This window comes from Zingiber officinale, chromosome 5A, assembly GCF_018446385.1.
Source record: "Zingiber officinale cultivar Zhangliang chromosome 5A, Zo_v1.1, whole genome shotgun sequence".
Taxonomy (NCBI): Eukaryota; Viridiplantae; Streptophyta; class Magnoliopsida; order Zingiberales; family Zingiberaceae; genus Zingiber; species Zingiber officinale.
The window spans coordinates 29,582,097-29,595,455 of record NC_055994.1 but is presented as its reverse complement, the minus strand read 5'-3'; the positions used below and the strand labels follow the sequence as shown (position 1 = coordinate 29,595,455).

The window sequence follows — 13,359 nt, the reverse complement described above, 5'->3', positions numbered from 1 at the left end:
TGCTCTAAAAAAATATTTTACACATCCAATATTTCAATTTTTTTTCTCAAAATACAAAAAATACATAATCAGACATTTTAAGATGTCTCTTTCACTCCATCTCCTCCGCCACTTACATTTGAACCTCCAAATTGTTATATGTTCCTCTGACTAATAGATCATTTAGTATCATAATTTATCATTCTTTCATAGACCTTGAGACAGTGAAAAAAGTCTCTGAGATTATGATGTCATAATAGGATATTCAGATTATCAACTAGGTACCCGTAGTTCGAATCTTAGCTACAGCATATTTACAAAAAAATTTCTTCCAAATGGAAGACGTAACCAAAGGATGCTGGATTTCTAAACTGGTCATCACGTGCGCTTCCCGATTTACTCTAATGATTGTTGAAAAATTTCTATGAGACCGAATCGATCATCCTAAAGATAATCAATAAGACTAATTAAGATTATTATTATTATTATTATTATTAGTAGGTAAAAAAAATACCTGTCCCACAGGCTTTCAGACAAGTGTAGAGGGACGTTGGAATGAGTATTATCAATTTTTTGCCGCACCTAAACCACTACATGTTGAACGACAACAACTACCGACGAGGCCAAAGAATCCAAGTGTAATTTTTTTTTCTATTTAATTATGCTTTATCAATATCAACCTCTGGACAAAGAATCCCAATACATTTATATTCATATTCAAGATTTTTTTTTTTTTTACGAATTTACATAATATCATGCATTGTTTGCATATGGGCATTTGTAATTGGGAGCTTGAGCTCCAAGCCCCAACAGATTGCAACAAATGAAGAATCAGAAATAAAGGTTATAGTACCTAGAACAATCAGAGATTGAACCAGTAAATATGCAATTTATACTTTTATGTAGGTATACGTATTTTATATAAATGACACAATTAATTATGTATTGTATGTTATATACAAAAATATTTTAATTAATGAAAATAATAATAATTTAACTTATTCAAATGAATGATTTTTCATCTCTCAGTCAATTCCCAGATTATGTGAAAAAAAATAAATTATAATATTAACTTATAGTTAACTGTCATTTATATGAAAAGAAGTAAATTATAACATTAACTTATAGTTAACCGTCAAATGACTAAAGATGTGAAGAGTTTTTTTTGATATAAAGAAAGGTAAATCATAATGTCAACTTAAAACTGTTTATCAAATGACTAAGGATGTGAGAATTTTTTTTCCCCCAAAGATATGTCCATTGACCTCTTACCCCATTATAGTAAAATTTTCACCCTATGGACACCCCGTGAGACTTGAAACTGTTTCCACGTTTAATTAGATTTGTAAGATCCTGCAGAGAACGCTTGCATGATCTGATGAAAATTTTGTAAGTGACTTGTGCTAGATCCTCAAAGACATGCTTTGCCTCAAACATATTCAGCAGTTTCTGAAGTAAAATGTCAGCATCTACACATTGAGAATAGCATCTGAAAAACCTGCACAGTCGAGAAATGGTTGAATCTGAATTCAGCTTCAGTATCATCAGGGCACAACACGGTCCACAGCCCACAATAAACCGACAACTTGGCAGATGACAATAAACGCAAGGTGCCACACTTTCAGTACACAAAATCTGGTAACAAGAACGCATGAACAATAATAGCATGATTAGTCAGTTTTGTGGCACAAATAAAACTTGTTCACAAGTAGAGGTATAATTGATATCAGCATCAGTAGCAGTGGAAAATCAAACCAACCAAAAATTAGGAATAATTCGATGAGAAATATAAGCTAAAAACAAGACACAATGACAAACTGATGCATGCTGCTGGATACCCAAACTTGTCATTTCTGAGTAAAAAGAGAATAAATAGAAGTTCCCGCCGCAGCACGCTTCCTCCCCTGTCCCAAAATAATATAGAAGATAATACTAGACACTATAGAGCTCAAGCAATACAGACAAGTTTTGGACACCAAAATTTCATGCATGTTCTGTTGATACCTTGTCATTGTTGAACAAATCCTCAGCAATTGCTTCGAGTTGCTTGCGTTTCTTCTCTTCCGTGATGTATTCTGATGTCAGATTACCTGTGCAATCATACTCTCTGAAAAAATAATCAACTTTAGAATAAAAGGAAATAAATTTCACCAGGATGTAGAGAAACTTATACATACCTGTATGGATCTTTTGAAAAGGGAATGAGATCCTTGAAGCTGTTGCCAGATACAATCTCTTTCTACATGATCAGTAGAAAAGTATCATTGAGCCAAAGTACAACTACATGCAATTTGGAATTGTAGGAAAGTAACACGACTATAACCAAACTCGAAAGAAACTACCTTTCTGAAACATTTGAAGTTTACACATCCTCTGGCAGTGGATCTTAGAGGAATTTTCATGCTACTGTTTTGTACGATCAGATCCTGGCTGTATATGATATCCGAATTTTCATGTCTGTCAACAGATTCATCATTTTTCACCAATTTTTCTATGACACCATCTTTAGAGCTTGAATCTGAAACATTTTTGGAGGGAATGGTGGAGATACTATCACTTTCGTTGTTATCATGAGTTTTAGCAACTTTTCCATCCTCAGATCTTTGTGCAATTAAATTTTCATAGTCCTCATTGATGTTATCTCTGTTTCTGAAACTTGTAGGGACCTTTTGAGACTCAGATCTATGCTCTGGCAAATCTTCGCTTTTCTGACTGATGGCAACTTGAGGTTTCGATGAGGCATAAACATGTTCGGATGCAGCAGTATCCATTTCAGTATCTGAAGCAGCTACCACAGTTTCGTCGGTCGAATGCGAAGATAAAACGACGTCTGCAGGAAATATATCAAAGTGAGTGAAATTATCATTGGGTTGAAATATGCCATTTGAGTATATCATATATAAGGATATTGAAATCATATGTATCCATACATGGAAGTGCTTCTTGTATACCTTAGACCAAAATTCTTTGTTTAGTTATTGTAATATGCAAGCTGAAGTTCAGTTAATTAGGGATTAGGAACTATAATTTCTTTTTCTCAAATGCTTTTACAGCTGCTGCTGCTAATAACTTTTTTTTTTCTCTTCATATGAATGCCGTTATAAACTGATGATAATTCCATGTTAATTAGGCTTAATATTGAGTCTTAACAAGTTAATATGTTAGTTATCTCATTTAAACAGACTTAACATTTTGGTATTGAAATGGACATATACCAGGTAGGATGAAGCGCTAAAGGGTGATAGTGATGATGGAGCCAATATTGGGCTCACATTTCGATGGTTAGGAGTGATTCTAAAGCTCAAATTGTGCAACTTTCATTGGGAACACCAAAACCTTAAGGGTGCGTTTGATTCAAGTTATCATGTATAACCTTGGTTATGTGATTACCAGGTAATTACATAACCAAGGTTATGGGGAATAAAACATAACCAAATGTTGTTTGGTTCAACCTAAGTAATGCAACAAAAACTTGTTTGTTTGAAGGTTTTAATGAATACCTTAGTTTAATATTTTATCGTATTACCCTCAGTTACAATATCAACTATACATAATATTATTATTATTATTTATTTATTTATGTTTTTTTACTTTTCTTTTTCTTGTATATTTTTTTACTTTTTATGTGTTTTTTTATTTTTTTAATGTTTTTATATTTTTTATATTATTTATATTTTTTTATTTTTATTTTTTTACATTTTTTAAATTTTACTTTTTATTTATTTATTTTATTTTTTAATTTTTAAAAATTTTAAATTTTTATAAATTTTTTATTTTTTAATTTTTAAAAAAAAATTTTAATGTAAATTTTTTATTTTTAAAATTTATAGTTTTTTAAAAAATTTTATTTTTTAAAATTATTTATTTTTAAAAATTTTAAAATTTTTTAAACATTTTTTTATTTTTTTTACATTTTTAAATATTTTTTTACATTTTTTTTCTCTTTTTTCCATGTTTTTTCTTATCGGAGGATATTTTTGGTAAAAAAAATTCGTTAACCCCGGAATCAAGAAAAACCTTAGTTTCTGAGGTTTTCCGATTCCGAGCTGCATGACCCTTTTGCTGACGTGTCGGGCATAGAACATTACTCGGGAATCATCGAATACCTAAACCAAACAAGGTTTTTGTTGATAATCTTGGATGGATAACCAAGGTTATCAAGAATAACCCCGAACCAAACGCACCCTAAGTGGGGGAGATTGACACCCAAATTTAGCTAAATATAGAGTTATGTGCAATAATCTTTTTAGATTAGATGAATAAGCTATTATCAACTAGAGATTAGACATTCTAGGGCCCAAGCCTTACAAGTTAATGAGTGAATCTTCTCGCTTGGGCAGGTTATAACACAACACCTGAAACATGGTGTACCTGCTAATCTACTGAAGCAAACAACATCCCTTAATTTATTCCAAGAAGTTTGACCAACCAAAAATAGGCATTTTTTTTCATATGAACATAAACCGCTTCAAGCCATACAAAAAAATCAATCAAATAAGATGTTGTCAGTAGATTTCCATTGGTTCACTATTAAGTAGATACAAATACCCATCCATACAGGTGACTGGAGAGTTCAGGAAGAGGAAATATGCCAGCTTTAAGACGGGCTCAGAGAAATAGGAATGTAATCATGACTGATTCCAGATAGTGCCCAAAATTCTCAATCAGTTGACATTCCTAAATTATATTAGCATGCCTTAGCACAAAATAACTTGAATCCTAATCCTCTTGTAGTATTTTCACGTCAGATTAGCATGACTTGCATAATATAAAGAAGTAAAATGGTTGTTTGAAATAGATATCTTTCAAGGAATTATGTGTTGCACATGGATACTCACAGGGGGATTGCTCAAAGATGGAGGCGTCCAGCTGTCCAGATAGAATAACAGCAACTAGCTTTACATCGACAACCCTGGCCAAAGAAGACAGCTCACGCGAGGGATTGAATTCATCAGCAGAGGTAATAGGAACAACAAGAATAAACTGGTTATTCTCCCCATCTGCAGAAGTCTACAAACATTCTCCTAAATCAAAAATTAATATTTACAAGAATGTAATTTACTAGCTCTTTATTGTTAACAAATTTGAAGTGAATTGAAGGGCAGCAAAGACAATTTGAAATAAAGGGACAACGTTTTTAAAAAGTTAGCCTATCGACACTATTTTCTCTTTGAGAAAAAGACACATGAAAAGCAAACCGCACATGGGAACAATTACTCTAGTGAACTATGGAACTTTCAATTTTCTAAATCAATTGGATGCAGCAAAAGATGCTTGAAAGACTTGTTTTACAATGCAACCACAAATATAGATAATAAAAAGGGTTTACATGCACAAAATCATGCCCGGTACAGCTATATCATATGACCTTATTCAAGAACCAAAAAAAACAGAGGAGAGAAGTTTAAAGAAATGAAAGGATTTATATATTTTTTTTCCTCTCCTCATCATCATCAAGCTATACCAATCTAAAGACAGCAATTTACCAAAAGACGCATTTAGATTTATGAATTGATCAAAAGGCGTACTATACTTTACCAAATAGCGCACTCAATTTTCTATTCTTCCCGTTCTACCCCTCAATCATTTGTTTCTTCTCTTTCCTCTTTTTCATGCATGCAATTTCTTTTTTCCTTCTCTACAATGCATGCATCCTCTCCTCTTCCCTCTCTCTTTAAGATACATGTATGCATGCAAGCATAATATGGGCCTGATATGAGGCCCACGGGATTACAGTTTAACATAGAGACCTAAAGACCTCAGATTAGACTCATTTCAAGTCCTATGGATTTCTGAGGATGCAAGGAATCCAACGGTGCCGTCCATTGCATATTTCGACTTCTCCGAAAGTATTAAAATATTATCGAAAGAATCAACTAAAATAGTCTAACATGGGCCTAATATGAACCATATCAGGTCCTTCGCAGACTCCACAAATTACATCTTGATGTTGTTGGGTTCGCTTGGTGCCGCAGGGAATGGAGTTTCTCTACCACTTATGATGGTGCTCTTCGAAAATTTGATCCAGTCCTTTGGAGGAGCTTCAAATGGGCATGATGTGCTTCATCAAGTCTGCAAGGTATATGCATTACAATCACCTTTTTAGCATTCTATTCCGCAATTGGTTCCTCAAAAATACTTAATATTTAAAGAATGAAGTTTGTTGGAAAAAGAATGTTTGATAGCCATGGATCTGATTGCATATAAGTAGCACTGGAATTTTTCTACCTAACAATTGGAGCAGGTATTGCATCTTTTCTTGATACGAATATTTACTTGACTCCCCATTAAACCTCTGTTACATCATATCCACTAAAGTTGACAAAATATGGTAAAACAATCTCAACCAAACTCAATAGAAAACAAGAATTATTAAAAGACAATCTCCACCATAAGATAAATCAAGCCCAACGTGGGCCTGATGTGAAACATATTAGGCCCAACGGGTACCTGATATTAATCATATCAGGAACATGTTGGGTTGTTTTAGCTGATTTTTCCTATAACATTTTAACACCTCAAGACAAGCCAAAATATACAATAGACGGGATTGTTGGACTCCTTGCAGTCTCAGAAATCCACAGGACTTGAAATGGATCCAATCTGAGGTCTCTAGGTATATCATTGGATTTTGGCTGAAACTCGTTGATGGACCTAGAGACCTCAGATTGGACCCATTTTAGTTCCTATGGATTTATGAGGTTCCAAGGAGTTCAAATATGCTAGTCATTGTTTATTTCGACTTCTCGAAGATGTTATAATATAATAAGGAAAAATCTCCACATTTATTGTGATTCTTATCCTTGTTGGTGTATGTTTACTGTATTGTTATTCTTCCTCAAAATTCGTTAGTGAAACAGGATCAACACCTTATGCTCCTCACCTGTCTGCTAACTTTGGAAAACCAAAAAAAGGGTCTAAAATGAACTAAAGATGTCGGTCTAAAGAAGAGTTCAATAACATCATATCCATTTTCTTTCCTTTCATCTGTTGGATTGGTAGCATTACATTGTTCTATCTCTATATCTTCTCAAAGTCATCATGTAGTCATATCGATTTCCTAATTTTTTTTAGCTCTTCTTTTTACACAAGTCTTACTTCTTTAGCATCAGATATTAGAATGAACAACCCTGGCATGTAAAGTACAATCAAGATAATTCGAAACTACTTTACGCTAATCACTTTGCTGAGAGGCTACTCTAGCAAATGTTGCTTTAGTTGTGTTACTAAAAAATTATGTAGTAGCATAGATCTCTTCACTTTCATCCCTGGTTAGAGTAATAATCAATATGTTATTGAAAGATGAACGAGAAGACTGATAATTGATGTACAATCCTAGTCAATAAGCATTGAGTAGTTGCCAAGATTTGATAAGGGAAAAGAACTAACTTCTGATATATGTTTAAGGTCCAACATGAAGATTTTTATAGATTCTTTCTTATTATATTATAATACCTTTGAGAAGTTGAAATAAATAATGGATAACATATTTGAACTCCTTAGAACCTCATAAATCCATAGGAACTGAAATGGGTGCAATATGAGATCTCTAGGTCCATCAGTGAATTTCGGTCAAAACTCACTGATAGACCTAGAAACTATAGATTGGACTCATTTCAAGTCCTGTGGATTTCTGAAGCTGCAAAGAGTCCCAAGGTGTCGTCCATTGCATATTTTGATTTGTCCGGAAGTGTTGAAATGTTATAGAAAAAATTAGCTAAAACAACCCAACATGGTCCTGATATAATTAATATCAGGCCCACACTAGGCTTGATTTATCTCATGGTGGATATTGTCTTTTAATAATTCTTGTTTTCTATTGAGTTTGGTTGAGATTGTTATAGCATATTTTGTCAACTTTAGTGGATATGATGTAATAGAGGTTTAATGGTGAGTCAAGTAAATATTCGTACCAAGAAAAGATGCAATGCTTGCTCCAATTGCTAGGTAGAAAAATTTCAGTGCTACTATGCAATCAGATCCATGGCTATCAAACATTCTTTTTCCAACAAACTTCATTCTTTAACTATTAAGTATTTTTGAGGAACCAATCGCAAAATAGAATGCTAAAAAGGTTATTGTAATCACATAACTTGGAGACTTGATGAAACACATTATATCCGTTTGAAGCTCCTCCAAAGGACTAGATTAAATTTCCAAAGAGCACCATCATAAGTGGTAGAGAAACTCCATTCCCTGTGGCACCAAGCGAACCCAACAGCATCAAGATGTAATTTGTGGAGTCTGCGAAGGAGAACAATTTGTAGAAGTGAACGGTAAGCGTGGTCTGATCTTATTTCTTGTCCTTCCGACTCTCTCACTTGTTTTGTTGCTCCCCATTAAACTTCTGTTAAATTATATCGACTAAAGTTGATAAAATATGGTATAACAATCTCAAAAGAAAACAAGAATTATCTAAAAGATAACCTCCACCATGAGATAAATAATGCCCAATGTAGGCCTAATATGAACCATATCAATTATCAGACTCACGTTGGGCTATTTTAGCTGATTCTTTCGACAATATTTTAACACCTTCGGAGAAGTCGAAATATGCAATGGACAGCATCGTTGGACTTCTTACAACCTCAGAAATTCACAGGACCTGAAATGAGTACAATCCAAGGTCTCTAGGTCCATCAGTGAGTTTTGATCAAAATCCACTGATGGACCTAGAGACATCGGATTGAACTCATTTCAGGTCCTGTGGATTTCTGAGGTTGCAAGGAGTTCAACGGTGTCATCCATTGCATATTTCAACTTCTGCGAAGGTGTTAAAATATTATCAAAATAAATACGTTAAACTCTAATCCCGTGGGCCTGATATGGAATTATATCAGGCCTATATTATGCTTGCATGCATGCATGTATCCTAAAGGGAGAGGAAAGAGAAGAGGGGAGGAAAGAGGAGAGGATGTGTGCATTGTAGAGAGGGAATAGAAAAGAAATTGCATGCATGAAAAAGAGGAAAGAGAAGAAACAAATGATTGAGGGGTAGAACGGGAAGAATAGAAAATTGAGTGCGCTATTTGATAAATATCAAAGTATAGTATGCCTTTTAGTCAATTCGTAAATCTAAATGCGCCTTTTGGTAAATTGCCGATCTAAAGAACACAAGCACTGCTCATTATAATGGGGCAATAGAAGAAAAAACTCCAAAAAAGGGAAAAAAATGATGACAAGATGTTAGCACGTAGAAGTTTAAGGAAACAAAGAATTATACTTTTTAATTTCATCATCAGCATCAACCTGTTCTTTTCTAAAGAACACAAATACTGCTCATCAAATGGAGCAGCTAAAGAAAAAACTCAAACCAAAAATAAATGATACGAGACATTATAATATAAGAAAAAAATTGTAATAGCTACAGTTTCAATTATAAAGAACAGTAGGTTTCTTTTAAAAGCCACCGTCAATGAAATTAAAGATAGATTTAGTAATAACATAACCAAACTGACATACCTGACTATTTGAAGAAAATTCATCAGCACTGAGGCATCTAGCTCCAACTAGTTTTAATAAAGATTGTAACATATCCCCAAATTTATACTGTTAAAAGAAATCCATGGATTAGCATTAGAATATCTTGAATCTTGAGACACAAGGAAAAACAAAGACCACCTTATATGATCCAAGGACAAAAGAATAGCCTTCAAGTACTTTATCCCGTTGTTTGGGCTCCACAATTTTTACCGATGTCCCATCTAAACACATATCTGGGACATACCTAAAAAACAAGGCACAAAAAGATGCAATCTCAGCAGCATTCAAGATCGAAGATTTCCTATGTTCAATGAGTTTTCCAGCAGTGTTAATAACTTGAAATTCTTTAGTATGGAACAATTATGCATGATATTAGCATAGGAACTTACATAGTACAACTAGGAATTTCTGTGCATATACTCCTCTCAGCAAACACCTGAAAATTCAGATACAGACATTACATTAAGAGGTAATCACAATTACAGAAAACCAAGGTCATACAGTGTCAGCAGTACTGATTCCGATAAATAGTCAAATTTCTGCATACAGGATAAATGAACCAAACTACTTGAACTGATAATGATACTTGCACTGATAATGATCCTTTGATGAAAAGGACACTCTAGCACCTAAACTGAGGCAACATTCAAATACCTCTACTAATCACGTGTAACAATTTTTATAAGCAACTATCTTGAACTTACATCCACACCCATGTCAGATACTCATACCCAAGTTCAAGTGACCTAATTCATTTCTATCAATTCCTAATAAAAATGATTGACAAATGAAAACTCCAAAATACAAACTAGAGGGAAGATGTAAGATGCAGTAACATGTCAAAGGTATAAGTATAACATGTCAAAGGTATAGGAATAATACCGTAATCAAGAGAAAGCACTAAATACCTTAAGCCAGTCACTGAGAACAATAGGATTCCTTGCCAAAACAGCTTGAATAAGCTCAGGTGTCACCTGAGAAGATTTTTCAACAACGACATGTGTGCATTCAGAACTCCAGCTATTGGTAGCATATGCCCCTTAAAGTAAAACTTCAACTATTAGTGTCAGCAATTAATAAAGTGAATATCTTAATTGACCCCACTTGAGAACAAAGTGAAACAATTCAAAGTAAGGAGAAGCCACTATATTATAGTGTAATAGCCATTACTCAAAGTGGATAAAAAATTATGATGTGAATAAAAAGTGAGAAAAGTTAATGATGGCCTTGGTATGGCAAGTCCTTGAGTTGACCAGTATAAGATTATTAAGTTGACAAATTAGTCTTTTTGTAGCTTCAGTATGGTGTGAGACTTCATGTCCAGCAAACATCCACCAGAATTAGGGTAATCAGTATTAGCAAAGGCAGTCACTTTGCAGTACCACTTGAAAATATATAGAAATATATAATCTAACTCATTGTGTGGTACACACTTGTAGTTTAAATCAGTACACAAGAGGAAGGTACATACACAAAAGAAACATGCCCAAGAACATTATTTCAGGTATAACTTAACATGCTTGATACCAGAATAGCCTATCCATAAGTTATGTTTTTTTTTTCTTTATATAAATGATTGAACAATATAAATTGGAGAAAGCAAGAAACTTTATATAAATGATTAAGCATGCTTAGAATTGTATTGTTTAAGCATGTTTTTTCCTACCTACCTCATTGTTTACTCATTAGCATCTGAAAAATCAGGCTATAGTTCTTTAACTTTCATACTCTTAAATCCTCGTTTCTCTCATTTATTAAAGTTGCATAATCAGGTGATTTGAAACCACAAATCTTGGTGTTACTAGGCAAAAGGATCAGCAGTAAGAAATCTGCAACTACAGCAAATCCATCTAGTGTTCAATTACTCAATGTAGGTGGAGGGATCACACATTTAGATAGCACAAAACAATGACTGATGAAAATAAGCAAAAAATCAAATTTGACTACCTCTGAAATGTATATAGAAATTTGTTGCAAGAAAGTTGAAAATTGAAACTTAAAATCTATGATAAGAGTATGGCAATTGCAGATAGCGAGTTCAAGACTGCCTTCATCAGTTAGAAGAAAAACCCAAGAACTATACAAACCAATATTTGATATTGTCGCCTGAAGCACTGAATCCAATGGAGTGGATTTCATACAATGTAAAAAGATCAGCAGAGGAACATAAGAGAACCTGCAAGAAAACCATATGCACGATAATATGTTAGTATCACAAGAATTAGCTAACAATAATGATGAACAGAAGATAAAGCATTATTGATAGGGTGGGGAAGAATATATTAATTCACTTTTGTACCAAAATAATACAAAAGGATGGTACCAACCACACCTAAATGTATACATTATTATTCACCTGAAGGTTGCATTGCCTGTTCCAAAAGTAACAGAATCTCCATCTGTGAGCATTATCTCCTGATTTTTCTTCAACTGAGTTGCTTTTGATGCCATTTCTTTGTTGATGATTGTACCAAACTTTGATCGATCAATAATTCGAACACATGTGGGAGAAGTCATGCTCTTACTTATAGAGGGATCTTGAGATGTCATTTTATCAACAACAATCTCAGCATGCTCTCGCGAAATTGATGTGTCCGTTTGAACAACCACATCACAGTCTAGAAAAGGAAAAACAAAAAACAAAAACAGCACCAAATGAAAATGCAAGAAAAATAATCCTAAAGATGTTGAGTTTATTTACATGAATGCAGAAGTTCAAAAATGTCACCAACAAGAACTTTACCATTGAGAAGTTCTGTCTCAATTTAGCATATGAATGGAAATAATTTCTATGACAGCCAATAAGTTACACCAAGCAAAAAGGTGCACAAGCATAAGTGGTTAGCTCGCTGTAAGCTAAGTATTTTGAGATAAAATGATAAAGATTAAAGTTGTATGATAACACAATAAATGAAGTACCATCTAACCTTAGTTGATACAGATTTTCCAGAGTTGTGGGCATAACTGCAAAGTTTCAAAAGAAAAAAAAACAAAACAAAAAAAACAGAGTTGGTGTGCACGAAATGTCTCAAAACCCTAAACTCTAATTGGTTATCAGAATAAAACAACTGTTTTATACAAAAAAAAAAAAAAAATTAGAGAAACATCAAAGCATTTGAACTTCCACATCTTCAGTACTAAACCCCACATAGAAAATGCAAGTATTAAAAACTTTTACAAAAAAACTAACCCTTTCGACCAACTTTGTACGTCCTTCGGGAGAAGATGTAGTACTTCTGAACACCTGCGAAGGGACCAAACGGGCATACGCCATACACCATTGAGCATTAAAAAAAAACTAGATTTAGATCAAAAAAAAGATTAAAAGACAAACTTTTTACTAAACACACAATCCTGAAGAACGAAAGGTTAGCAGCACCGACACTGATAGACGAATCAAAAGTTTCTTTCCAAAACAATACAAAAATAAAGATGAATCTACAGTCGAGGGCCGTGAAAATCCCAAAAGTAAATGTTACCTCGCGCAGTATCGACGGGAAAGAGACCCCAAACCATCTCAAACGCTCAGGGAACGAGATTTGGGATCATTAGATGAGGGGAGAAGGGAGGAGACACAGTCTGACACTCGCTGCTCCCGACATACGCTCGCTCTCTTCTTCCTCGCGTCGCTGCGTTATTTCGAAAGCAGCCGGTGAAGACATTGACGGTCCATAAATTTGGGGTAAAAAAAAAAAATTCAACATACCCTCCACAATTTTCTAACTCTTTAAAAATGTCTTCTAAATTTATGTTTTTACCATTTTACCCTCTAAAATTTTGAGCGCCACTTAATCCCGTTTTACTATAGAGGATCGGGTGAGTGAAAGCTTATTAACAGAAGGGAAAGAGTGAAAAACTAAGGTAAAGGAAGGGAAAATAAAGTATTTATATTCTTTT

General features: G+C 33.8%; 1 protein-coding gene across 5 annotated transcripts; it reads right to left on the bottom strand.

Moving 5' to 3' along the window:
• Positions 1 to 1,165: 1,165 nt before the first annotated feature.
• LOC121980373 (nijmegen breakage syndrome 1 protein-like) lies at positions 1,166 to 13,138 on the bottom strand. Of its 5 annotated transcripts, none has more exons than XM_042532384.1 (14): positions 12,942 to 13,136; positions 12,653 to 12,706; positions 11,819 to 12,080; positions 11,550 to 11,638; positions 10,371 to 10,501; positions 9,852 to 9,898; positions 9,601 to 9,706; positions 9,442 to 9,528; positions 4,818 to 4,989; positions 2,322 to 2,809; positions 2,157 to 2,218; positions 1,984 to 2,086; positions 1,798 to 1,883; positions 1,166 to 1,614 (listed from the first exon to the last, which is right to left on the bottom strand). In XM_042532384.1, exons 1-13 carry the CDS (start codon positions 12,976 to 12,978, stop codon positions 1,827 to 1,829), a joined length of 1,695 nt encoding a protein of 564 aa, XP_042388318.1. In that variant the 5' UTR covers positions 12,979 to 13,136; the 3' UTR covers positions 1,166 to 1,614; positions 1,798 to 1,826. The 5 variants fall into 5 exon arrangements, 4 of the variants coding, with proteins under 4 accessions (XP_042388318.1, XP_042388319.1, XP_042388320.1 ...); XM_042532385.1 differs by having other exon boundaries at positions 1,167 to 1,614; positions 1,818 to 1,883; XM_042532386.1 differs by lacking the exon at positions 1,166 to 1,614 and adding an exon at positions 12,390 to 12,426 and having other exon boundaries at positions 1,619 to 1,883; positions 12,942 to 13,125.
• Positions 13,139 to 13,359: the final 221 nt, after the last annotated feature.